This window comes from Triticum aestivum, chromosome 5A (assembly GCF_018294505.1).
Source record: "Triticum aestivum cultivar Chinese Spring chromosome 5A, IWGSC CS RefSeq v2.1, whole genome shotgun sequence".
Classification (NCBI taxonomy): domain Eukaryota; kingdom Viridiplantae; phylum Streptophyta; class Magnoliopsida; order Poales; family Poaceae; genus Triticum; species Triticum aestivum.
In genome coordinates, this window is record NC_057806.1 from 271,782,898 (window position 1) to 271,809,879 (window position 26,982).

The 26,982-nt window shown below is 47.8% G+C and overlaps 1 protein-coding gene and 1 long non-coding RNA gene across 2 annotated transcripts; both read right to left on the reverse strand.

Moving 5' to 3' along the window:
* Positions 1–9,946: 9,946 nt before the first annotated feature.
* On the reverse strand, positions 9,947–11,324 carry LOC123102959 (uncharacterized). The gene is made up of 4 exons (XR_006449539.1): positions 11,185–11,324; positions 11,018–11,110; positions 10,810–10,935; positions 9,947–10,729 (listed from the first exon to the last, which is right to left on the reverse strand). It is a non-coding gene; the product is annotated as an uncharacterized lncRNA (long non-coding RNA).
* Positions 11,325–12,806: 1,482 nt separating this feature from the next.
* On the reverse strand, positions 12,807–21,550 carry LOC123102960 (tubby-like F-box protein 14). Its single transcript, XM_044524439.1, has 5 exons — positions 21,372–21,550; positions 15,468–15,937; positions 14,983–15,070; positions 13,941–14,073; positions 12,807–13,856 (listed from the first exon to the last, which is right to left on the reverse strand). Exons 2-5 carry the CDS (start codon positions 15,813–15,815, stop codon positions 13,106–13,108), a joined length of 1,320 nt encoding a protein of 439 aa, XP_044380374.1. The 5' UTR covers positions 15,816–15,937; positions 21,372–21,550; the 3' UTR covers positions 12,807–13,105.
* Between the last annotated feature and the right edge of the window lie 5,432 nt (positions 21,551–26,982).

Below are 26,982 nucleotides of genomic sequence, written 5' to 3' on the forward strand. Positions count from 1 at the left end.
GTTGCTTTCTCCCTCTTTTCCCCCTATCCCTTCTACCTGGTTGTCGCAACCAGATGTTGGAGCCCAGGAGCCAGACGCCACCGTCGACGACGACTCCTACTACACCGGAGGTGCCTACTACTACGTGATGCCCGCTGACGACGACCAGGAGTAGTTTAGGAGGATCCCAGGCAGGAGGCCTGCGCCTCTTTCGATCTGTATCCCAGTTTGTGCTAGCCTTCTTAAGGCAACTTGTTTAACTTATGTCTGTACTCAGATATTGTTGCTTCCGCTGACTCGTCTATGATCGAGCTCTTGTATTCGAGCCTTCGAGGCCCCTGGCTTGTAATATGATGCTTGTATGACTTATTTTATTTGTAGAGTTGTGTTGTGATATCTTCCCGTGAGTCCCTGATCTTGATCGTACACGTTTGCGTGTATGATTAGTGTACGATTAAATCGGGGGCGTCACAAGTTGGTATCAGAGCCGACTGCCTGTAGGAATCCCCCTTCCACACTCCTTGGCCGAAGTTGAGTCTAGACATTACAAAAACTTTTACTAACATGGCTGTGTGCCTTACGGGCCCACGTCGCCATCTGGGTGGTATTAGGATCTTTTACTCCTCGATCCTTACTCTGGGACTCTGAACTCTCTCCTACTCGGGTTAAACGATTTTACTAACTCTAACACTAGGATCCCGTGACCACGTTCACCCCAAAGTTGGATAAGCCCTAGTTATTCTTTAGAGTAGTACTTGAACATTATCCACATTGTCATTTGACTCCTGTGAAAACATCTTTGTTTTCAGATGGAACCCACGAGGCAGGTCGTGCGCCACACGACGGCCATTGGTGCCTCAGGATCACCTGCTGTGTTGGTTGAGATGATGACCTATCTGGGTTATCGCTGGCACCCTGAGTACACCGTCTATGAGGAGTATCAGGACTTCAACCAGGAGCAGTACCGTGCCATCGTCCACCTCTACTCTCGGGAGTATGACTCCACTACCGTGCTGCACACTGCTCATGGTGTTGGAGTGACTATCGATATGGCGGTCCACGATGCTGCTTATGCTGCTCTGACACGTCTTCGTGGAGAGTATCAGGAGTTGGACACCTCCCCCTTCAGGCACATTGCTATCGCATCCGATGTTGGTGCGGAGGGTTACTACACTGCTGCCTACTCCACTGTCACCCGAGAGCCCTTCTACCATCAGAACCTGGTTCTGCATGCTGATGGGCTGGATAGAGCTAACCGAGCTCTTCGCCACGAGTTGTACACCACCCGTCAGCACCTGTATCGTGCTCTGACGCTGTTGCACCCCTCTGTCCGCTCTGGTGATCTGTCGCGTTCTGCGATCTACCCTGCCCGGACCGTGATGCCCCAGGGCGTCGGCTGGCCAGATGTGGGAGGCTACTCTCCTGCATTGGGTCCTCTCCTGCCACCTGTGCATCGGGTTCCGCACCAGAGTATCCGCGGACCCCGGGCTACTCGCGTGGAGGTCTTCCCTTCGCGTAACTACCAGCTGTCGGGCTACACCTACCTCCGCAGTACCGCATGGGACTGACGTAGACTTGCTTATTAGTGTTAGCTGCATTCGCCGCGAGCCTGTGTGCCGCCTATGATGTCTTAGCCTATATACTGAACACTGTGTAACAAACTCTATGCATGATCTCTTTTGTAAGATATGCCGACTACTACGTAATATCTATCGTGCTGCTTTCGTTGTGCATGTTTCATCATGAATGATTCTTGTTTTTTGCAAATTTCTCAATGCTGAACTACCCCTGTTAAATATTAGCAGGATGGTTAGACCAGGTGGTCGTGGTCGTGGTGGCAACGCCCCACCACCGCCTGAGTACATGGCTGGGATGATGCAACAGTTTGAGCTGAATCGTCAGTTCATGGAGAATATTATGGCTCAGTTTCCTCGCCCCAATATGAACCAGCAGCCAACCCAAGTGACTCTGCAGGATTTCATGCGCCTCAACCCAACTGTGTACCGCAGCTCAACTCAGCCTCTGGATGCTGATGACTGGCTCCGTGACATCACCTATGAGATGGAGTCTGCTGATGTAGCCCCTGCCAGCTATGTCACCTTTGCTTCCTTCTTCCTGAAAGGACCCGCGGCTCAATGGTGGGACAGCCACAGGCGTACTCTGGCAGCTGGAACAATCATCACCTGGCCAGACTTCCAAGCTGCCTTCCGTGCTCGCTTCATTCCTCAGGGAGTCATGGACCGGAAGAAGCGTGAATTCCGCAACCTCACCCAAGGCAACAAAACTGTGGAAGCTTACCAGCGGGAGTTTCTTGACTTGTCCCGCTATGCTGAAGAAGACATTGCAACTGATGCACGCAGACAGGAGAAGTTCCGTGATGGCCTTCAAGCTGACATCAAGCTCGCACTTCTAGTGCATGACTTTGCTGATTTCGCCACTCTGGTGAACAAAGGCCATCAATGTCGAAACTGGTCTGCAGGAATACCAGGGCTCTCACAGGCGCAACCGTGACACGGGCTCATCTTCGGGCCCGTCTTCGCAGAAGCGCAAAATATGGATTCCCAACAGCATGTACCAGCCGAATGCACCTGCCCCAAGGCAGACCTATGCTGCACCTCGTCTGCCTGCTCCTCCAACTAGGCAGCAAGACTTCCAGCTCCACCACCACAAGCTCCTGTTCCCACTCCCAATAATGGTCTCTGCTACAAGTGTGGTCAGCCAGGTCACCGTGCTAGGGATTGCAATCAGAACCAGAATCAACTGGCCCTCCCAGCAACTGGCCGTGGAAGCAACCAGCCTCGCAACAACAGTGCCAAGTCTTATGGTCGTGTTCATGCCAACCATGTTGATCTCAATGAAGTTCTAGACCAGCCTGCTACCGTGATGGGTACACTCCTCGTAAATTCAGTACCAGCATCTGTTTTATTTGATACGGGAGCATCACATTTTTCATATCAGCTGAGTTTGCATTCATGCATGGCATTAAATACGAAGAGATGAACACTGCGATTGTGGTACACACTCCTGCGGGCCAGTGTCAAACCTCTATGGTTAGTCACGATGTTTCCGTTGAAATTGAAGGACTGGAATTCCTTGCCTCTCCCATCGTACTGAAGTCCTGTAGCATCGACCTCATTCTGGGAATGGATTGGTTGAAAGCGCATACTGCTTCTATAGTTTGCGCCACTAAGGTCGTCCATCTGCTACACCCTACTGATGAAATAATTGCTTACCAAGCTCATCTAGTTCAGAACGCCGAGGCACGTCTTTATGCCTTGAATGCATTGAACGCTGCACCACTCGAGGGCATTGAAAACATTCCCGTCGTTCGTGAATTCCAAGACGTCTTCCCAGAAGAACTTCCAGGGATTCCCATGCTAGAGCTGTCGAATTCATCATCGACTTGAAACCCGGCACTACCCCTATAGCTAAACGACCCTACAAGATGCCGCCGCATGAACTCATTGAGCTTAAGGAGGAAATCGACAAATCTCTTGTCAAAGGTTTTGTTCGTCCAAGTTGCTCTCCTTGGGGAGCACCTTCTCTCTTTGTTAAGAAAAAGGATGGGACAAACCGATTAGTCCAAGACTACCGTCCTATAAACCAAGCTACCATTCAGAATAAATATCCTCTTCCTCGGATCAATGATCTTTATGATCAACTGGCCGGTTCATCAGTGTTCTCCAAACTTGACTTGAGGTTGGGTTACCACCAGATCCGTGTTCGTGAGGAGGACATCCCAAAAACCGCCTTCATGACTCGGTATGGGTCATACAAGTACACCGTCATGTCATTCGGCTTAATGAATGCTCCCGCCACCTTCTCTCGTCTGATGAATTATATATTCATGGATTACCTCGACAAGTTCGTCGTGGTTTATCTGGACGATATCCTTGTATTTTCCAAGAACGAGGAAGAACAAGCTGGACATTTGCGTCTTGTGCTGGAGAAGCTTCGAGAACATCAGCTGTATGCTAAGTATTCCAAGTGTGAATTCTAGCTCCCCGAAGTAACCTATCTCGGGCATGTCATCTCCAAGGATGGTATTGCCGTCAACCATGAACGAGTTCAGGCTATTCTAGATTGGACTCCTCCAAGGAATGTGAAGCAAGTCCGAAGTTTTCTCGGCCTCGCCAGCTATTGCCGTCGATTCATTGAGAACTTCTCCAAGATTGCCAGGCCTCTGACTAATCTGTTACATAAGGGTGTCAAGTTCAAATGGACAGACAAGTGTCAGGAAAGTTTTCAGGCGCTCAAAGACAAGTTGACCTCTGCCCCCATGCTTGCTCCACCTGATACTAAGAAGGACTTCGTCATTTACTGCAACGCTTCCCGTTAAGGATTAGGCTGTGTCCTAATGCAAGAGCGCAGGGTGATTGCTTATGCCTCTCGTCAACTGCGCCCTCACGAAGAGAACTACCCAGTTCACGACCTCGAGCTTGCTGCTGTCATTCATGCACTGAAGCAGTGGCGACATTACCTTCTCGGTAATCGTTGCAAGATCTTCACCGACCATCAAAGTCTGAAGTATCTGTTTACTCAGCCAGATTTGAACCTACGTCGGCAAAGATGGATGGAGACTGTTGCAGACTTTGACGTTGGTATATCCTATACCCCTGGCAAGGCTAATGTAATGGCTGATGCCTTGAGCCGCAAGTCTTACTGTAACCACCTCCAGGTCCACAAAGTTCAGCCCTCACTTGCCGCAGAATTTAGAAGGCTGAACCTCCATATTGTTCCTCCGGGATCACTCGCTCCCCCTCCCGAAGGTTTCCCCAAACGGAACCTCCATGTTGTTTCCAAGGGTTCTCTCAATACCCTGGTTGCGAAACCAGATCTTGTGGACACCATCAAATGGATACAGAAATGTGATGATGAAGTCCTCAAGATTAAGCGCGACCTCAAAAGAGGAAAGCCCTCATTCTTCACGATCGCCGACGATGGCGCCTTGATTTCAAAGGCCGCCTAGTGGTACCATGTTCGAAGAAAAACCTGGATAAGACTAAAAGGGTTATGCAAGAAGCTCATGATACGCCTCTGTCCATCCATCCTGGTAGTACAAAGATGTACCAGGATATTCGTCAAAGATTCTGGTGGTCTAATATGAAGCAGGACATTGCTCGTTATGTTGCTGAGTGTGACGTTTGTCGCCGAATCAAAGCAGAGCATCAAAGGCCTGCTGGAACTCTGCAACCTATCTCTATTCCTGAATGGAAATGGGACCATGTTGAAATGGACTTCGTCACTGGATTTCCCAAATCGCAGAAAGGTAATGATGCTATTCTTGTCGTCATTGACCGGCTTTCCAAAGTTGCCCATTTTCTGGCGGTCAAAGAGACAATCACTGCTAGTCAGCTTGCTACTCTCTACATGGCCAGAATTGTTTCACTTCACGGTATCCCACTGGTTATCAGTTCAGACCGTGGCAGTTTATTCACTTCAAGGTTTTGGGTGAGTTTCCAAGAAGCTATGGGAACTCATCTGTCGTTCAGTACTTCATTTCATCCTCAGTCGCAAGGACAGGTTGAACGTGTCAACCAAGTTCTCGAAGACATGCTTCGAGCTTGTGTAATATCATTCGGCAAGAAATGGGAGGAATCTCTTCCATATGCCGAGTTCTCTTATAATAATAGCTATCAAGCTAGTCTGAAGATGTCCCCCTTCGAAGTGCTATATGGACGAAAGTGTCGAACCCCTCTAAACTGGTCAGAAACGGGGGAACGTCCACTCTTCGGTCCGGATATTATCCAACAGGCCGAAGAACAAGTCCGCATTATTCGCGAGAATCTCAAGACTGCTCAGTCACGTCAGAAAAGTCAGTATGACCGTCATCACCAAGACATGGTCTATCAACCTGGCGAAAAGGCTTATCTTCGAGTTACACCAATGAAGGGTGCTCACCGCTTCGGGATCAAGGGCAAGCTAGCTCCTCGCTATATCGGTCCCTTCACTATTCTCGAAAGGCGTGGAAAGGTGGCATATCAACTGGAGCTTCCGCCGAACCTTTCTCAGGTTCACGATGTGTTCCATGTGTCACAACTCCGCCGTTGCTTCAAGGATCCAATCCGAGCGGTGGATCATGAAGTGCTCGAATTGCAACAGGACCTCTCTTATAAAGAGCATCCGGTCCGCATTCTTGACCAAGCTGAACGCCGCACACGTCAGAAGGCGATCAAATTCCTCAAAGTCCAGTGGTCGAATCACTCTGAAGACGAAGCCACTTGGGAACGCGAGGATCGCCTGCGTGATGAATACCCCGCGTTGTTTCCTTCTACCTCCTAAATCTCGGGACGAGATTTCTTGTAGTGGAGGAGGTTTGTAACGCCCGGATAATTTGGCTATAGTAAAACTCTCCTAATGATGCCGTGACATCTGCGATTACTGTTACTAATCTCGGGATAATTCGAAACCGCGTCAAATTCTAACTTAAATTTAAAGTCGACAATAAAAGTTTTCAAATATTAAAAATAAAATGTTTGGGCTATGTCTATTATTGCATCGGTAATTATGGTGAAGTAAACGCATTTTTATAAAAAGCCTAGATGCTTTTAAATGAATTAAAACAGAAAAGAATAAATAAAAAACAAAAGACAAAAAAAATAGAAGAGAACCCCCCCGGGCTTTGGCCCAGCTGACCACAGGCCCAGCCGGCCACTCCCCCACTCCCTCTTATCCACTCCCCCTGAAAACCCTAGCCCACGCACCACTTCCCCCCCCCCACGTCGCCACTCCCCGCCCCTCCCCCGATTCGATCTGGATCGGGGCCCGTCGCGCCCTGCGTTCGACACCGGCGACACAGCCCCCCCCCCCCGCCCCCCGCCGCCGTCGTTGCCTGTGGCCCACGCCGGGGCCGCCTCTCACCGTAGCCGCTGGACCTCGTCGTCCCCGTCCTCAGCGCCGACGACCGCGCACGGTGCCGCCCTCGCCGGATTCGTCAAGCCCTTCCTCGCCGGCCTGCCTCCGCGACGAACTCCCTCACGCCTCGACGCCCCCACTCCCCTTCAACGCCGGTGAGGACCTCGGTCCTCCTCTCTGCCCTCTACACGCGCCGTCAGTGAGCCCTGCTGGCTCGCGCCCACGGCGGCCTCGCCTCACGCCCGAACCACCTCGCCGCCGTCGAGCCCGTGGCGCTCGACTCCGGCCACCACAGCCTCCGCAGCCACCCCCATTCACTCCGCCGTCGTCTTGCCGTTCGAATGCGACCGGTCCCGCCCATTTTGGTGGCCTGCAGACGAAACCCGCCACTCACCCGAGCCCCGACGTCCGCCTCTCTGCTCGCCGGCGACAGCTCCGGCGACCTCGGGACGAACCACCACCACCACTAGATGTGCGCCTTCGCGCTTGTTCGAACGGGCCCAGGCACGCGCGGATCCGTGCCCTGAGCACAAATTTCGGCGAACTCCGGCGGGTCGGCGCCGTGCTTTTGGTCGCCGGCGGCGAGAGCCGGACCTGCTGACCTGGCACCGCGGGTCCCACCACCTGGGCCACTAACTGGTGGGCCCAGGGCCCCCTGTTGACCTGTTGACTGGGTCAACTGCTGACTGGGCCGCCCCTATCTCACTGACCTATAGGCCCCACTTCAATAAACGAAATAAAATAAAAATGAATTAATAAAATTAATAATTAATTAGTTAATTAATTAGTGAATTAATTAAGTTAATTAATCATGTTTAAATTAACTAATCTGTAATTAACCTAAACAGTGTATGACAGGTGGGTCCCACTGGACCCACTGGTCAGGTTGACCAAGTCAACCCTGTTGACTGCTGATGTCATTAATCTGTTTTTCGAATTAATTTAAATAATTAATTAAATTCCAGAAATTATTAAAATCTTTAGAAAATCATATCTTTTAATCCGTAACTCGGATGAAAATACTTTCTACATGAAAGTTGCTCAGAATAACGAGACGAACCCGGATACGCAGCCCGTTCATCCGCCACGCACCCCTAACATGTCAAACTCGCAACTTTCCCCCTCCGGCTCCTCTGCCCGAAAACACGAAACACCGGGGATATTTTCCCGGATGTTTTCCCCCTTCACCGGTATCACCTACTACCGCGTTAGGGCACCTCTAACGTCGTTACTTGTCATGTCATGCATCACTATGCATATGCTTGCTTATATATTTATTGTTTCCCCCCCTCTTCTCTCGATAGACACCGAGGCCGACGCTGCTGCTACCCAGTATGACTACGGAGTTGACGATCCCTCTCTCTTGCCAGAGCAACCAGGCAAGCCCCCCCTTTGATCACCAGATATCGCCTACTCTCCTCTATACTGCTTGCATTAGAGTAGTGTAGCATGTTACTGTTTCGTTATTCCTATCCTGATGCATAGCCTGTCCTTGCTACTACTGTTGATACCTTTACCTGCAATCCTACTTGCTTAGTATAGGATGCTAGTATTTCCATCTGTGGCCCTACATTCTTGTCCGTCTGCCATGCTATACTATCGGGCCGTGATCACTCGGGAGGTGATCACGGGTTATACTATGTACTTTATACATGATACATGTGGTGATTAAAGACGGGTCGGCTCGTAGGAGCACCCGCGAGTGGATCTTTGAGGCGGAGCGACAGGGCAGGTTCAGACCACCTAGGAGAGAGGTGGGCCTGGCCCTGGTCAGCGTTCGCGGATACTTAACACGCTAACGAGATCTGGGTATTTGATCTGAGTCTGGCCATCTGGTCTATACGCACTAACCATCTACGCGGGAGTAGTTATGGGTATCCCGACGTCGTGGTATCAGCCGAAGCCTTCGTGACGTCAGCGACTGAGCGGCGCGCGCCGGATTGGAACGTAAGCCTGCTCTTGTATTAAGGGGGCTAGTTCTGCTTCCGGCCGCGTTCGCAACGTGCAGGTGTGCTAAGGGCGATGGGCCCAGACCCCTGTGCGCTTAGGTTTAGACCGGCGTGCTGACCTCTCTGTTGTGCCTAGGTGGGGCTGCGACGTGTTGATCTTTCGCGGCCGGGCATGACCCCGAAAAGTGTGTCCGGCCAAATGGGATCAAGCGTGTTGGGGTATGTGGTGCACCCCTGCAGGGAAGTTAATCTATTCGAATAGCCGTGATCTTCGGTAACAGGACGATTTGGAGTTGTACCTTGACCTTATGACAACTAGAACCGGATACTTAATAAAACACACCCTTCCAAGTGCCAGATACAACCGGTGGTCGCTCTCTCACAGGGCGACGAGGGGAGGATCATCGGTTAGGGTTATGCTATGCGATGCTACTTGGAGGACTTCAGTCTACTCTCCTCTACATGCGGCAAGATGGAGGTGGCCAGAAGCGTAGTCTTCGACAGGATTAGCTATCCCCCTCTTATTCTGGCTTTCTGCAGTTCAGTCCACCGATATGGCCCTTTACACATTTACCCATGCATATGTAGTGTAGCTCCTTGCTTGCGAGTACTTTGGATGAGTACTCACGGTTGCTTTCTCCCTCTTTTCCCCTATCCCTTCTACCTGGTTGTCGCAACCAGATGTTGGAGCCCAGGATTCAGACGCCACCGTCGACGACGACCCCTACTACACCGGAGGTGCCTACTACTATGTGATGCCCGATGTCGACGACCAGGAGTAGCTTAGGAGGATCCCAGGCAGGAGGCCTGCGCCTCTTTCGATATGTATCCCAGTTTGTGCTAGCCTTTTTAAGGCAGACTTGTTTAACTTATGTCTGTACTCAGATATTGTTGCTTCCGCTGACTCGTCTATGATCGAGCTCTTGTATTCGAGCCTTCGAGGCCCCTGGCTTGTAATATGATGCTTGTATGACTTATTTTATTTGTAGAGTTGTGTTGTGATATCTTCCCGTGAGTCCCTGATCTTGATCGTACACGTTTGCGTGTATGATTAGTGTACGATTAAATCGGGGGCGTCACAACTATGGCACAAGCCAAAACAGTGGTCTTCCGGTGATTGTTAAGACCAACAAAAGGTATGAATGGCATACCATACCGGTTCATCTTGCACGTGTTATCAAATACAAGCACGTCGCCGAAGTCCTCATAGTCATGACGAGAATGGGAGTCACACCAGAACATCCTATTCATATGTCCTTCCTTATCTACCTTGTACTCGAAAAAGAAGCTAGGATCCCTTTGTTTCCTACTGGCCATGATGCATATGACTGTGGCAGCATCACCTTTTGAAAGCAGCTTCCTCTTCTCCCTGGCACAAAGGTTGTATATTTCACGCCTGGTAAAACCAACACCATCATACCATACATGTTTGCTGATGAAGGAATCCATCATGTCGTGAATTCTAATCCCTGCAGCTCCCATGGACAGTATCTCAGCTCTCTGGTACTATTTGATTTTTCTGTGGGACCAAAGAAAAGGTACCTCGTCCGGTCCTGCCAAGATATGGCTATGCTTGTCCTCAAAACTTTCAACATACCAGACCCCATGCTTTTGGTCAAGCTTCACGGTCAGGTGCGCTTCGTAGTGGCAGTGTGTCTCGGTCTGAGCCTACGGCTGTGTCCTTCCTCGGTTAGCAACCTGCTATCACGTTTTCCTTGTCTGGAACAAACAAACCGCCTATAACGCATATGACGTGATTCAGTTTTGCTATACCTGACCTTATTCTTTCTAATGCTGAAACCATTATCTCTAGCATAGCTGTTGTAGAAATCATACGCAGCCTCGTGAGACGTAAAAGTCATTTGTATTATCTGCATGAACATATCCCTCTTATCATCTGCACTGGCGATATCTTGGACATTCATTTTTCCCTCATCTTCTGTCACCTACACAATCATAACATAGCCATGAAATCAGTTTTCTATGGTATAACATTACTTCCATACAACATTTACTACATAGATACCTCACTCATGATGACCGACGACTGCGACTCCCCAGAATCAGGTGCAGCTAATGATTCGTCATCAAGGCATGTCTCCGTGTCGGATTCACCTTAATAGTTGTACGCATTATGACATTCGGAAATGAGCTGAAAAACATAAAACAAATACACATATGATATTCCAGGATTAATTCAATTTGCATGCCAATAAAAATTTTCACTTCCATACCTGACTAATGTAATCTTCATTCGAGATCTCCGAGTTATTTTCCTCACCATTATCATGCTCATTGTTTTCCTGACCATCATCATGCTCATCCATCTATAAATTTTCAACACAAAAATATAATATTGTCGGATGCCACCAAAAAATTACAACATGATAATGACACTCACATTAAGATCTTCCAATTCGTCCCCATTCTCTGACCTATCTCCACGATCTGAATTTTCATCATCTGACCAATCTTCTATCCAGTCTTTCATCAGTTCTCCAAACTCCATGTCATACATCATATCAGTTAACTCATCGTCCGCCATTTCCTACAACAAATAATATGTATCATCACATGTGCAAACATTATCAATGCTGACATATACAACACCTAGCACACGATCACAGATGTTAAATAAACTACCCCAACCAGAGAGCGCCCCAGCCGAGGGCGTTCAGGTCGTGCACACAACCGACGCCAACGACCTCTGACCACCCATGGATCCTCCTCCCTCTCCACACCGGTCATCGGCGTTAAGGTACATCAACCCTAGTAAGGAAGATGCCCACGGATCCAGTACGTGATCACTTTGGATCGTGAGAAGCAACGCTACCCGTGATAACATATGCCGCCGGATTCCTAGCCACGGCACCAGTCGTGATCACTTTGGATCGTCGAATACCTAGGTAAGCCGTCGCATCAAATAACGAAGCCGTCGTGCACACAACCGACGGCAACCGATGCTAGGTTAACCCTAGACAGAACAAACCCACTTTAGCCCGCGTGATCACTGTGTATATCACGACGAGCAGCACTACCAGAACAAGATCTGCGATGGCCTGGACCGCCGGAAAGCTAGGTTACCCGCCCCGCTAGGTTAACCACTACGACGAAAACAGCGGCAGTTCGTTTGATGTTGCCGCGAGCGAGACAAACATGGGGAAACGGGATGCGGTACCTGCGAGCGCTGGAGGTTCATGACGGTGCCGCGCGCTCTCTCAGACGAGATCGCCACCGCCGATATTCCTACAGAACCTCAACAGAATGATGGAGGAGCCGCGTGAATTATGGAGCTGCGTGATTGATTGAGCTGCGTGATTGATGGATCGACCGTCGACAGGTCGTACCTGGTCGTGGGTCGTGTCATCCTTTTTTTCGGGATGCCACCGTATACATACGTATGGGTTATACAGGGCTTGGATATGGGCTACGGGGTTTGGATATGGGCAGTGGCGGGCCAGAGAAAAAATAGATGGCGGAGGTCAAGAATATCCCTAGGAAATTGAGTTAGGGGGTGCACCGGAGCAAGGCTCATGAACCATATGATCAGATAGACCGCATATACCACAGACAGCAGGGCAAAAGGCAGGGATATGGCCCGTCTCATTCTCATTGCAGGAAACACAAACCTCAGGTAGCACGACCTTGTTGACCAGGCTCTTGTGGTTGGCGTCCCCCAGAGTCGATCGCGCCGCCCCACGCCTGGTTGGAGCCCCCCTATGCTCGCTGCGCCGGTCACCGGCCTGAGCGTCCTTGGCGCAACCTCCCATCGCTCACGGCTGTTCTGGCCATCACCAGAACCAATGTTGTTGGAGTAGTTCTGGCGGCCGTCGTGAAGCAGAACCGCAAGGAAATATGGTGACCATATCTTAAGAACCTAATTTTAACTCATTTTCCCAAGAATGCAGTGTTCCAACGATTCACCATTGTGATCCTTCAAACTGATAGGCTTATTGCTGAGACAAGGCAAAAATTTGTAACTTGACCACAGATGAATATGTGGAACTCTTCGGGCAACACAAGCAAAGTATCAACAACCCAATTAAGTCTGCTAGTTATTACAGAAAGACAAAGACTCTAGAAAGCAAGCTGTTAAAAACAAGAGAAATGGTGATACAGCTGAGCAAACAGCGGTGGGCAGCAGCTATAAAATCAGAAGGGGGGGGGGGGGGGGGGGGGGGGGGGGGGGGGGGCTAATCAACGGTTTTCTAGTGACAACTACAAGTTAAAAGACCATGAACAATAGACACCACTGTGGCGGTCCCAGATAAATTTGAGGGGGCCACCAGTCTCTTACATAATCGGTGCTCTTGCTGATGATTTCATTCGCAAGCAAGCTTGGTGTCGAAGCTGCTCAGGCAGATTGCAAAGGCCTGGAAGGCTGACAGCGGGTATCGGTAGTCCATTGTGAACATGTCCTTGGCAACCTTACCAAATTGCAGTATCACCTTGTCATGCTCAGATGGAGGTGGCGGGGCAGGCTGTGACGGGGTCGGTGCTTCAGCAGTAGACTCTGTTGCGGCAACAAGTTGGAAGTTCTTCACAGATGCAACGGTCACCCTGCCCTTGAAGTTGAGGCACCAGCATTGCAACTGGTCGTGCCATCTTGGTGCCTTGTTGCGGAGAGTCAGTGGCCACTCCTTGCACTCATCATTATCACCCAATGCCTGGCCCCCATTCCTGGAGCCACCTATTGAGATGCCCGAGAATCGGGTGCTGCTGAATCGGATGGAGCGATCCCTAATGGATGACTTCGAGAAGGAGATGCTGCCAAATGACTCATCAAGAGAGTGAGCAACGGCACTGTCCGGCTGGCATAGAACAGTGCCACCAGCCTCAAGGGATGAGGCAGGTATGGAGTTCATAACACAGTTCATCCGCCTAGGGCCCCGAGTCCCCAAGACATTCAGCTCATACGAAACCTGTGCTATACTGTAAGTACTGGATGAGGCCTTCGGTGATACCTTCCTTGAGTAGAACCTACGGCTTGTTTTCCCTGACTGTGAAACATTGGGTATGTTGCATGGATGTTGGGTATCATATATTACAAACTTTGTGCCAAGGAGATTTGACCTAAAGCCCAATGGGGTAGTAAGATATTAATGGCTACAATCAGACGAAAAGGAAAATGATGCGCATGTCAAAAAAAAAGTTTACCTCAATTTTCCAATGTACATGTTGCTTGACCTAGATGTATTATCAGTATTCATAAATATTGTATACTCTGTACAGGTTGGACGGGAGTGTCTTTTCGCCAATAGAAGAAACTTGCCATTTTCAGCGACCACAGCTGCAGAAAGTGTTATGATATGTTAAATAGTGGCTGATGTCAATGAATACTAACAAGTAGGCTACCAAGACTGCAAGAGAAATATAGGATCTTCCACTGAGGGGTTAGTTGAGAACAAGTTAACAACTGGAAGAAGAATGGCAGCACTAGTTACTGGTAGGTGCCCACATATGTTAGCCTCAGGTGCTGGAATATCAGCCAAGATGGTGCATTTGCTGTGGTGCATTCGATCTAGCAAATTCACTTTTACAGAGTTGACTTCAAGACTAGACATGCTTGGCTCCAGATGAACAACAATTCAGGGGGTGGCCACTGATGATCCACTTCGAGCAGATGCATTTGTCAGTCCCAGCCCCATGAAGCTCAAAACTTAAAATGCAAGTTGTGTTAGCGTCTTGACCAAATGCGGACCAAGCAGATGACAGGTTGAGCACTGTCTTTTAGTGACGTTAGTCAACCAACAACAATTGTCATTTCTACTGTACTCTGCAACTTGGGCTATTATATCTTCTTAAAGCAAATTGACTGGATATTTTAAAATAGTGCTATGTAGGAACTATTACTCTAGATTTGTGAGATAAGAGCGACGTATACATCAGCCATGTACAACAAGAAAATAAGGAGCAAACAATGAATGTACATTAAGCATAAATGGCTGGCATGCACTGGAGCACGACTGTTTAACGATGCAACACCAAATACAATGATCAGTATGGTTAATTAAATGCCTGCAATAATTCATGCATAATTATTTATGATGCATGGACTACATCACTCTTTGGTTGTTACAGTAAAAAGCATGGTTGTGATCTTGCATTCTTCACAAGGAAAGTGATGGCTGCGACTGCAGATGAAGGCAAAGGAATTGCATTAAGCACAAGAAAACAAAATACTTGAGAATAGACTTACCGGAGGTAAGACACAGATACAGGTAGTAAGTTTGTGTAGACTTATCCCTTTTAATGAAGCACTGGATGGTTCCATCACGGGGCCCAGGCTGACCAACAAAAAAGCATATCAGTGAATATATGAAGCTTCTACTGTGCTATGTCAAAACCAAATACTCCCTCCATCCCAAAATGCAAGTCCAATTTGTTTTGTTCCTAAGTCAAGCTTTTTTAATTTTGACCAGTTTATAGGAAAAAACAACATGTACAAAACAAAACCACTACCGATAGATACATCATGAAACATATTTTCAGAGTGTATTGATTCGGTATTATATAAATTGATGTGTATTTCTGTAAACTTGGTCCGACCAGAAAACAGTTTGACTTAGGGACAAAACAAATAGGACTTACATTTTGAGATGACGGGAATATATGTTAATTAGAATCTACAATGATCACAGAAATTGAGACTGAAACCAAAAAAGATTAAGAGAACATCATCACCTGCTTCAAGGAGACAGGGAAAGTAATTTTTCCACAAAACTCTGGGTTCTTAACAATCTCTTGACACATCTCTCTCCAGGTTCGACAGACAGCCGCACAAGCGACTACATGTTTCCTGGAAGGCCATGTAGCCTCACTGGCCTCCAACCTCTCAATCACATCGTGAAGCAATTCTGGAGGCAAATTAGCCCAGCAACTGCTCTGTATTACAGGTGCTGGATCATGCAACTCGTGGACGGCACTATGAGATTTCCCTCTGCGATGGCCAAGAAACCTCACCTCAAACCCTCTTCGAGATAAGCTCCCAAAGCCATCCCTTACATCATGCACAATGCTACGAAACGACATCTACTCCAAAAACAAGCACAGTAAACAATTGTGCTGAAACACCAAAAAAAACTACTACTATAGTTGTACAGATAGTATCCCAACTCCCAAAGTACTGTCAACATAAACTGAACATGAAGAGCCTGCAAAAAAATGTTTAGCTGATATTAGCCCATGAAAGTTCTTTTTGGAAAAGAATAGATATTTGTGTTGATTGCCTACATTCCATCACCCCAACAAAACTGCCAAAACATATCTCCAAGAAATACGTTAAAACTGAAGCTTGTTCTGTAATTTCTGAAAAGAATTAGTACAATCTGTGCTTGGAAGAGGGAAGAAAAAATCACCCTTCCCATTTTGGGGCTTACATACTTATATACCAATCCATCCTTAGAGAAATAATAATTGAACAAATTATTTTCGTCCAACTTCTATGCCGTTTCACCATGATGCACCAGCAAGTAAAGGGTACAAATGGTGCAAGGCAACTTCAGTTACGAAGAAAAGAATGCTGGAAAAGACCAAACCAGACTGTCCTGCACCCATCTTAACACAGGGCGTAAGAATCCATTCTTTTTAGGAAATAAACTCCATTTTAATTTGTGTGGCTTTTACCAAAAAAAAAAGAGAGCGGTAACTGATCAATTGAACACTATCTGTTATTTGTCAGTGAGATAAGGATGAAGTAACTCCATTTCTATTTCCAATACAAATTCACAACCATGGTATGTATCGGGGGGTCAACCAAGTCAAGTGCATCAACGACGGAGCAGATCAGCTCCTGGTGAAGGACGAGGAGATTAAGCATAGATGGCGGGAGTACTTTGACAAGCTGTTCAATGGAGAGAATGAGAGCTCTACCATTGATTATACCAGGGCGCGTTTTGTGTGATGAATCTAGGAGTCTGAGGTGAGGTCAGGGATGCTTAAAAAAGGATGAAAGGAGGCAAGGCGATGGCCCCTGATTGTATCCCCCATTGAGGTGTGGAGAGCAACGTTTACGAGTCGAAGAGTCGACGAGTCGTTCCAAGGTTGAGACTCATAGACTAGTCTAGACTAGTGGTAGACTAGTCAACATGGTACTGTAGCACTGAACTTACAGTACATAACTAATAATACCTAGTAGTAGTATGTAGTATTACACTATATAAGTATACAAGTACAGTATACAATTGAAACAAGCAAAGTGGAGTCACTGAGGCAGAGCAGCACCAGCAACTAGCAGCAAGCACAGCAGCACCAGCAGTCTATCTGCGAGCAGAGCAGCATCAACAGCAAGCAGAGCAGCACCAGCAGTCCAGCAGCGAAGCAGAGCAACAGCAGCGGCAAGCCAAGAAGAAAGAGGAGAAAAGAGGGGCAAGGCAGAGCAGCACCAGCAGTCCAGCAGCGAGGCAGAGCAGCACTGAGGCTCACCTGCCTGAAGAGGAGAAGAGCACGAGGGGCCGGCGGCGCGAGGAGGGGCGCGAGACGAAGGCGACGGTGGAGCTTCAGATCCGCGACGTGGGGCCGGCGACGGTGGAGCTTCAGATCAGCGGCGGCGCGAGGAGGGCTCGACGGGCGCGTCCAGGTGAGGAGGGGAAAGAAAGGATTAGGTCTCCCGCGGGATGAGGCATCGTATTTATACTCCCCCAGTTTTTTGAGTCGTTCGACTCGAACATGTCGACTAGTCGATGACTGGCTCGACTCATACAAGTAGTCTACACGAGAAACCGAGTCGACAGCCAGTTTGCGACTCATAGACTAGTCGAGCGACTAGTCTAGACTAGTCGTTCGACTCGTAATCGTTGGTGGAGAGGCCTCGGAGACATGGCAATAGTATGGCTAGCAAAGCTTTCCAACCTCATTTTTTGGGCAATAAGATGCCCGAAGAATGGAGCCGGAGTATGTTAGTACCAATCTTAAGAACAAGGGGGGTGTTCAGAGTTGCACTATTTACCGTGGAATTAAGCCGATGAGCCATACAATGAAGCTATGGGAGAGAGTCATCAGTTTGGTTGACTTGGAGAAGGCCTGCGATAAGATTCCACGGAATGTCATGTGGTGGGCCTTGGAGAAACACAAAGCCTCAACAAAGTACATTATCCTCATCAAGGACATGTATGATAATGTTGTGACAAGTGTTCGAACAAGTGATGACGACGCTGATGACTTCCCAATTAAAATAGGACGACACCAAGGGTCAGCTTTGAGACCTTATCTTTTTGCTTTGGTGATGGATGAGGTCACAAGGGATATATAAGGAGATATTCCATGGTGTATGCTCTTCGCGGATGATGTGGTGCTAGTCGATGATAGTCAGACAGGGGTTAATAGAAAGTTACAGCTATGGAGACAAACTTTGGAATCGAAAGATTTTAGGCTTAGTAGAACTAAAACTGAGTACATGAGGTGAGCCATCGAATCAAAGCCGGATGGGCAGGTGATACCTCAGAAGGACACCTTTCGATATTTGGGGTCAATGCTGCAGAAGGATGACGATATCGATGAAGATGTGAGCCATTGAATCAAAGCTAGGTGGATGAAGTGCTGCCGAGCTTCTGGAGTTCTCTGACAAGAGAGTGCCACAAAAACTAGGTTCTATAGGACAGCGATTCAAACCGCAATGTTGTATGGTGCTGAGTGTTGGCCGACTAAAAGGCGACATGTTCAACAGTTAGGTATAGCGAAGATGCGCATGTTGAGATGGATGTGTGGCCACACAAGAAAGGACCGGGTCTGGAATGATGATATACGTGATAGAGCTTGGGTAGCACCGGTTGAAGAGAAGCTTGTCCAACATCGTATGAGATGGTTTGGGCATATACATCGCAGGCCTTCAGAAGCTCCAGTGCATAGCGGACGGTAAAATGTGATGATAATGTCAACAGAGGTCAGAGTAGACCAAACTTGACATGGGAGGGGTCCGTAAAGAGAGGTCGGAAGGACTGGAATATCACCACAGAACTAGCCATGGACAGGGGTGCGTGGAAGTTAGCTATCCACTTGTCAGAACCATGAGTTGGTTTCGAGATCTTATGGGTTTCAGCTCTAGCCTACCCCAACTTGTTTGGGACTAAAGACTTAGAACACAAAACTCTTACACAATGACATTTCAGTTTCCTTGTCACGCCTATGTTAATCACTAAATCATGGACTCAGTTGCCTCCTACCTAATACTCCCTCCGTAAACTAATATAAGAGTGTTTAGATTACTATTTTAGTGATCTAAACACTCTTATATTAATTTACAGAGGGAGTACACAATAAAATCCTTTATGACTTCTAGCAATCTCTACGAATAAAAAAGGAGAGCTCGGTGCATGTAGCTCCCGCTTGCGCAGGGTCCGACCACTTTGGGTCTATTGTACGCAGCCTTTCCCTACATTTCTGTAAGAGGATGTTTCCAGGACTTGAACCCGTGACCTCATGGTCACAAGGCAGCAGCTTTACCACTGCGCCAAGGCTCCCCTTCTAGCAATCTCTACGAATAAAAAGGAAAAAACTTTCAACCATTATTTTCTATCAATATCCTAAGTTCCTTATTTAAAATTTAAAATTTTAATTTATTAATTTAGGATACATGAGAGAGTATTTAACAAAAAACTATCACAATTCATGGAACCATGCCTACAAACTACCACTTTACAAATTTGTGCCGAAAACTACCATTTTCTCACTAATCCTTGACTAAAAACTACCAAGTCTGAAAATAGCCCGATTCGGCTCTTTTAAACGTGTTTCTGACTAGTTGGGCCCACACGTCAGTGTCTATCTTCTTAGGCATTTCAACAAACACCTCGTCTTCGTGCCCCACGGCCGCGAGCTCGCCGGCGAGGTAGTTGCCGGCAAGCCAGAGCACGCGTAGCTCGGTGGCTGGCCCATCCAACCCCCGGCCGACCCACCTCCTCCTTCTCCCCCTCTGTCCGGAGCACAACCTCTAGCTAGGCGGCGGTGCGCCCCTCCATTGCACGCGGCAGCGCTCCTCTGGCCAGAGCGCGGCGATGCACCCCGGAGCACGACGGCGGTGCACCCCTTGGCGCCGGCCGGCAAGGCAAGGAGCAGCAGCAACAGCGGCCGGCAAGGAATAGCAGCAGGCGCGGGAGACAAGGAGCGGCAGGGAGCAGCCGGCGCGGGCGGCAAGGAATAGCAGGAGCAGCAAGCGCGACCATGGCTGAGCTCGAGCCCGGGCGCGGGTGACGAGGAGTAGAAGGGAGCAGCCGGCGCGGGCGGCAAGGAGTAGCAGGAGCAGCAAGCGCAACCATGGCTGAGCTCGAGCCCGGGCGCGGCGGCGGCCATGACTAGCTCCTGCCATTAATCCGTGAAAAGGAGAGAGGCCAACTCAATGGCGAGGCTGCGGCGAGTCTGAGAGAGGCCAGAGGCGAGGCTGCAGCTATGCGCATGGGGGCAGGGTGTTGGACTGCTTCGCCGCGTGCGTGGGAGCCGGCGCTGGCTGCGGCTGCCTGTGCGCGCGCGCTGGCGCCGGAGGAGGAGGTGGCGGAGAGGAAGGCTCTGGTGACCGGGAGCAGCCAGGTGGTGAGGCTCAGCGACCTCGTCGTCCAGGACGCTGGGCTTCCATCTGCTGGCCACCGTCGCGTGCTTCGCCGGGGCGTTGCCATTTAGAAGAGCGTGGAGTGCACATGAGGTGTTTGAGGAAATGCCAGAGAGAGAGAGGGAGGAGGAGGAGGAAGAAGATTGATGCTGACAGGTGGGCCCATCATGTCAGAAAGGTGTTTAGAAGAGGCGAATCGGGCACTTTCCCGACATGGTAGTTTTTAGTCAAAGATTAGTGAAAAAGTGGTAGTTTTCGGCACAAAGTTGTAAAGTGGTAGTTTATAGGCACGGTTCCGTGAATTGTGGTAGTTTTTTGTTAAATACTCTACATGAGAAGTAGTATTTCTTTGATCTTCTACAAGTAGACCTCAAACAAAACTTTACTCCCCCAACTAGGTGGACTAGTCAACAGCCTAATCATAATACTATCAACCTTACAGATATTGTAAGCATATTAGTTGACTAAACATCCAACGTTAATTCCTAAATCACCACAGTGCCATTAAAGATGCATTTTGAACTCGCTGCCGTTCAAAACGCATTTCCAAATATTAGAACGCCAACTATCTTATATTTCTAATTTTATCAGCCTGCAAATTGATGAAATTGTGATAAAATAAATATGTTAGCAAGTCGCAACACATGACACGGGGTAACACTCACGAGCTAGACAAGCATGGAAACAGAACTAAACATTGAATTACACGCGGGAAAATAAGCAAAGGATAAGAGAGAATTACATGTATATCCACACACAACGGTTACTAATTGCATTACCGAATCCCACGAAGGTGTACAATCACCCAGAAAAAAGGCCACCTACTTCCTCCTACCCGGATCCCACGAATTCCAAGCCCAAAATACACCCGCATTATCATCAAATCCACAAATTCAAGCCAGAAAGAAGCCCAAAAACATCTCATTGGACCTAAAATTCCGTTGTTCCCGTCTCCAGCAGACTCAATCCCTTATCAAACAACGCGGAGACTCCAGAATCGCCCAACGCAGTCGATGGAGAGAGAGGCGCAGGATCCGGGAGGCACGCACCTTGAAACCGAAGCCGCGCAGCCGATGCGAGGGGGGGGGGGGGCGGCTAGAGGAGGCCGCCGGGAGCGGATTGCGGAGGCACCATTTGGATCGGAGGAGGGGAATGGAAGGAGGGAAGGAATGGAGGGTAGGCGGAGGAGAAGAAGGAAAGAACAAGTGGTGGTGCCTCGGCGAGTGTAGGGGCACGGGAGGTCACGTGCCCGCGGAAAAGTAGGTATATTCACAATTTCAAGAAAATATAAAACTGGCAAATATTTATTGGGCGTTGCTACGCGTCCGTCGCCTGATATTTACTCCTTCCGTCTTTATTTAGTTTGCATATTAGTTTTGGTCAAAATCAAGTTTTATTAACTTTGACCAAGTATATAAATAAAAATATTAATATTTACAATAATAAATTAGTATCATTAGATTTATTATTCAATGTACTTTCACATCATATAGATTTGTAATAGTAAATGCTTATATTTTTTTATATAAATTTGGTCAAATTTTACGAAGTTTGACTTCAGTCAACTCTAATATGCGGAGTAAATAAAAACAGAGGGAGTACGTATTATCCGCCGTCTCGATGGTCGTTGGATGCCCGAGCTGGTAGCCGTCCGATGTAGTGTTCGCGCCTTGCATGTTCACTCGTTACTTCCCGCAACAAACACTCTGTTGCAGAAACAAGACTGCATGCCCACTCATTACTTCCCGCAACAAACGCTCTGTTACAGAAACAAAACCACATGCCTACTCGTTACTCCCCGCAACAAATGCTCTGTTGCAGAAACAAGACCGCATGCCCACTCGTTACTTCCCGCAACAAACACTCTGTTGCAGAAACAAGACCACATGCCCACTCGTTACTTTCCGCAACAAACGCTCTGCTGCAGAAACAAGACCGCATGCCCACTCGTTACTTCCCGCAACAAATGCTCTGTTGCAGAAACAAGAGAAATAGCAGGGAGCACCACCATCGCCACATCGGCCAGAAAATAGGAGAAGGGATCTCTGAACCATACCTGCTTGAGTCGTCGCCAGCCACCGTCGATTCCAAGCCAGTCATCGACGCCACCGCGTTGGATAAGCCCCGGTCGCCCAACCTCTTGCGCCGCCGCGTCCGCCACCCTCCCAAATCTAGCTGCTCACACTCCCAGCCACGCGAGCCCATACTTCTATGGGATGAAACCCTCCTTCTGTTATCCAGTTGCAGGAAGGGTTGTCCTGAAACAAGAGGTGAGTTGCAGGAAACGAACACGCCTCCAGCGGACACGGGAGTGCTCTCGACCGTCAGATAAAGATCGGACGACCACGAAGCCGGTGGACGGGCGCACGCAATCGGCCAGTAGAAGGTAAGCTTTTCCCATATTTATTCACCATTCCAAAACTCCAAATCCCGCTATGTCAATTTTTTTCATGGTAATATGTGCCTCATTTATATTAGGGAAAAGCTTACCTTCAGCCGGCCGATCGCGTGCGAGCGTCCGCCGCCTTCGTGTTCGTCAGATTGACTCTTGATCAGACGGTCGAGATCAACCTCTCTGTGTCCACGTTTCTGCAACTCATGCTTTGTTTCAGAAAATAGAGTTTGCAACCGCCTGACTAGATCCCATGGCGGGCGGAGACTCGTGCGGCTCGGACGGCGACGCCAGCGAGGATTCCAGCCTAACACCAGATCCGGCGAGGATGGCGAGCGGGCAAGAGGTAGGGACGTCCGGGAGCGGCAAGGGCTCCGCTTGGTGAGGTCCGACGGCTGAGGACCTGCGATGACGATGACGCACGGCGCTCCCACGGCAAGAGTCTGACAGACGGAAAAAAACAGAAGGAACGGATGACAGCGAGGCGACCTGGTCGAAGGTCCGATGCTCGCCGGCGGCGGCGCGAAGGCAAGGACGTGCAGCGTCGATCCTCCATCACCACCATCTGGCGGAGCTTGTGGCCCACTATTGCTGCTACCAGGTGATAAAGAAGACGATTTCTGCTCGCCATTGATGACGGCAAGGCCGCTGTCCACTTCTGGAACATCACTTCTGTTGCAAAAAACAAATGCGCAACAAGACCTTTGTTGTAGGAAAAAATCCGCAACAAGACCGTTGTTGCAAAAAAATCAACAACAAGACCTCTGTTGCAAAAAAATCCCGCAATGGACACGACTACGAGTTGCATGTGCTTTTCTGAAACATAGATCTTGTCGGAAAAAAGAATGCAACAAGTATGTTGTTGCACTTTTTTTACAACATGACCTCTGTTACAAAAGTTTTTGCAACATGACCTTTGTTTCAAAAAATTCTGCAACATTACCTCTGTTGCAATGGGAAGGACGACACTCGGCCACTCGATGGTGTGAGATCTGATGGGTGGGTTAGCGGCGGCGCCGCGCGGGGCTCAGCTCTATCGGGGCCGGGGGCAAGAGTTGTTGCAGGAAATAACAAGTAGGCATGTGGGGCGCGAACACTAGATCGGACGGCTATGAGCTCGGGCATCCAACGACCGTCGAGGTGACGGATAATATCTAAACATCGGCCGGCGGATGGATAATCATACAAATTATAGACAAGCCACGTACACACCGACATGCCGAAAACTGAAAAAACAACATATCGCTAACCTTTGCACAAAGGAATGCCGGCCAAGAAAGAAAATTACAGTCAAGATCAAAAAATTCTTTGGCATGACACCAACTACCGTCACCTGCCTCTGACATCACCAAAGGAGTCATCAAAGGAAAAATTGACGGATCAACTCCTCACCCGAGCTCGACGCGGCTCCATCGCTGATATGCAGCTTTGCGGACTTCCAAGGTGGCTCACCAAATGCGAAGTCATTACTGTTGAACGAATTAGACCGAGACAACACCATGGACACACTACAGGAATCAGGATCTTTGCCGTCAGCCATGGCAGATGGCAAAGGCATGCCTGGCGGACGGCAAAGATCTTTGCCGTCAGCTAGCAGACGGCAAACCGTCCGGCTGAAGAAACCACGGCGAAGAGCTCTTTGCCGTCTGCGGGATGCCGGCAAAGATGTCAAGACCTTTGACATCCGCTGGCAGATGACAAAGGGCCTGGATGGCACATGTGGCAGGTTAGTTCCGTTAGGAAGATAACGGTGTGCTTTGCTGTCTGCCAGCAAACGGCAAAGACCATTTCATATTTGCCGTCCGCCAGCCGACGGCAAGGTTCCTAAATAGGCCATCCCAGGTAGCTCCCACGTGGCATGATATGCCGTCTGCTGGCAGACGGTAAAGGTGCAAAGGGCTTTGCTGTCTGCCAGCAGACGGCAAACTGACCAAATAGGCCATCCAGAGTGTCCCGGTTGCACAGGTAGCTGCCACGTGGCAGCTTTGCCGTCTGCTGGCTGAGGGCAAAGCTCTTTGCTGTCTGCCAGCAGACGGCAAAGAGCATGTACAACCCCTATTTTTTCTTAAATTCATTCAATTTCACAGATATATATATATAACAAATTTCCAACAGCATATATATAACAAGTTTCCAACAACATATATATAGCAAGTTTCCAACCACAAGTTATCCAGCAATATATCCAACAACATATCCAACACAAGTTATCCAACAACATATCCAACAACAAGTTATCCAACACACATCCAACACATATCCAACATCATATCAAACATAAAAGAAGCACACGGAGAAGAGTAGACTCCATGAACGCAAGCCCCTCATCTAAAGCAAATCTGGAAATTGGGAAAGAAGAAAGTTAGAAGAAGAAGAAGAAGACTAGCTAGTAGAAGAAGAAAAGAAGAATAAGAATAAGAAGAAGAAGAAGAACATTTCTTCTCTTTCTTTTTCTCCTCTCCTCTTCTTTATCTTCTTCTTCTTGTAACTAAGCTAGGTAAATAGCTCATTTTGGAGCTTAGTAAGGTTATTTTGTCATTTTGGAGGAAAAAAGCTAAGTCTATGTCATTTTGGAGCTAAACCAAGGTTATCATGCCATTTTTTACCTAAGTATGCTAAGTATGTCATAAACGAACTAAAGAAGCTATGTATAGGTCATTTTTGAGCTAACCTAGGATGTTGGAGGAGAGGAACCGGAACAACGCGGGTCACCGGGCCCTATACGAGCTCCTCGTGGTAAGTTTCTCCTGCATATTAGCCAAATCATGCATGTAATGTTCGTTTCGTTACTAACTAATATGACTGACTCGTGAAAACAAAATGTGCAGTCTGTGTGCGAGAAAAACGGTCAGACCCCTCCGCCGATGCCCCAGATTGGTATAGCGAACACGATGAGTTTCATTAGTTACTAGTATTCACATTTTAGTTGCATCATGCTAACGAGACATTGCAAATGATCTTTGGTACAGCATGCCTCCCGACAAGTATCGACCGATCCTTCTTCGTCTGGCACTAGCGCACACCCGACCGGTCCTTCACCTCCATGATGATGGTAAGTTTTCCCAAGTGACATCATAACCTTACTTGGCTCCAAACTGACATACTTTACCTAGGATAGCTACAAGATGACCTATACTTAGCATTTTTTCCTCTTAAATGACTTAACATGCTTAGTTAGCTCAAAAACAGCCATAACTACCAAGGATAACTCAATAATGATCTATACTTAGCTTACCTAGTTCATTTATGACATAATTAGCTTACTTAGGTAAAAAATGACATAATAACCTTGGTTTAGCTCCAAAATGACCTATACTTAGCTTATTTTCCTCGAAAATGACATAATAACCTTAGTTAGGTCCAAAATGATATATTTTACCTAGGATAGCTATAAAATGACCTATACTTAGCATTTTTCCTCCAAAATGACTTGATATGTGTAGTTAGCTAAAAAATGGCATAACTACCAAGGATAGCTCAATAAGGATCTATACTTAGCTTAGCTAGTTCATTTATGACATAATTAGCTCACTTGGGTAAAAATGGCATAATAACCTAGGTTTAGCTCCAAAATGACATACACTTAGCTTATTTTCCTCGAAAATGACATAATAACCTTACTTAGCTCCAAACCAACATACTTTACCTAGAATAGCTATTAAATGACCTATACTTAGCATTTTTTCCTCCAAAATGACAAAATATGCTTAGTTAGCTCAAAAATGGCATAACTACCTAGGTTAGCTCAAAAAAGACATATACATAGCTTCTTCAGTTCATTTATGACATACTTAGCATACTTGGGTAAAAAATGGCATCATAACCTTGGTTTAGCTCCAAAATGACATAGACTTAGCATATTTTCCTTGAAAATGACAAAATAACCTTACTAAGCTCCAAACTAACCTATTTACCTAGCTTAGCTCTAAAATGACCTACACTTAGCATTTTTTCCTCCAAAATGACAAAATATGCTTAGTTAGCTCAAAAATGGCATAACTACCTAGGTTAGCTCAAAAAAGACCTATACATAGCTTCTTCAGTTCATTTATGACATACTTAGCATACTTAGGTAAAAATGGCATGATAACCTTGGTTTAACTTCAAAATGACATAGACTTAGCTTATTTTCCTCCGAAATGACAAAATAACCTTAGTAAGCTTTGTTGATCACTATGAAGAATCTGAAAGACTCTAAGACCAAGATTATGCCCTCTAGGATGAGGGGAGGTAAGGAATTGCCAACTAGCTCCGCATTTGATTCACCT

Excerpts from the sequence above, each read along its gene's own strand:
- LOC123102960 (XM_044524439.1), bottom strand. The coding sequence starts at position 15,815 with ATGTCGTTTCGTAGCATTGTGCATGATGTAAGGGATGGCTTTGGGAGC. Across the intron at positions 14,074-14,982 it reads GTATCTGTGTCTTACCTCCG|CTGTGGTCGCTGAAAATGGC; the intron begins GTAAGTCTATTC and ends CACTTTCTGCAG. Across the intron at positions 13,857-13,940 it reads ATGTACATTGGAAAATTGAG|GTCAAATCTCCTTGGCACAA; the intron begins GTAAACTTTTTT and ends ATTGGGCTTTAG.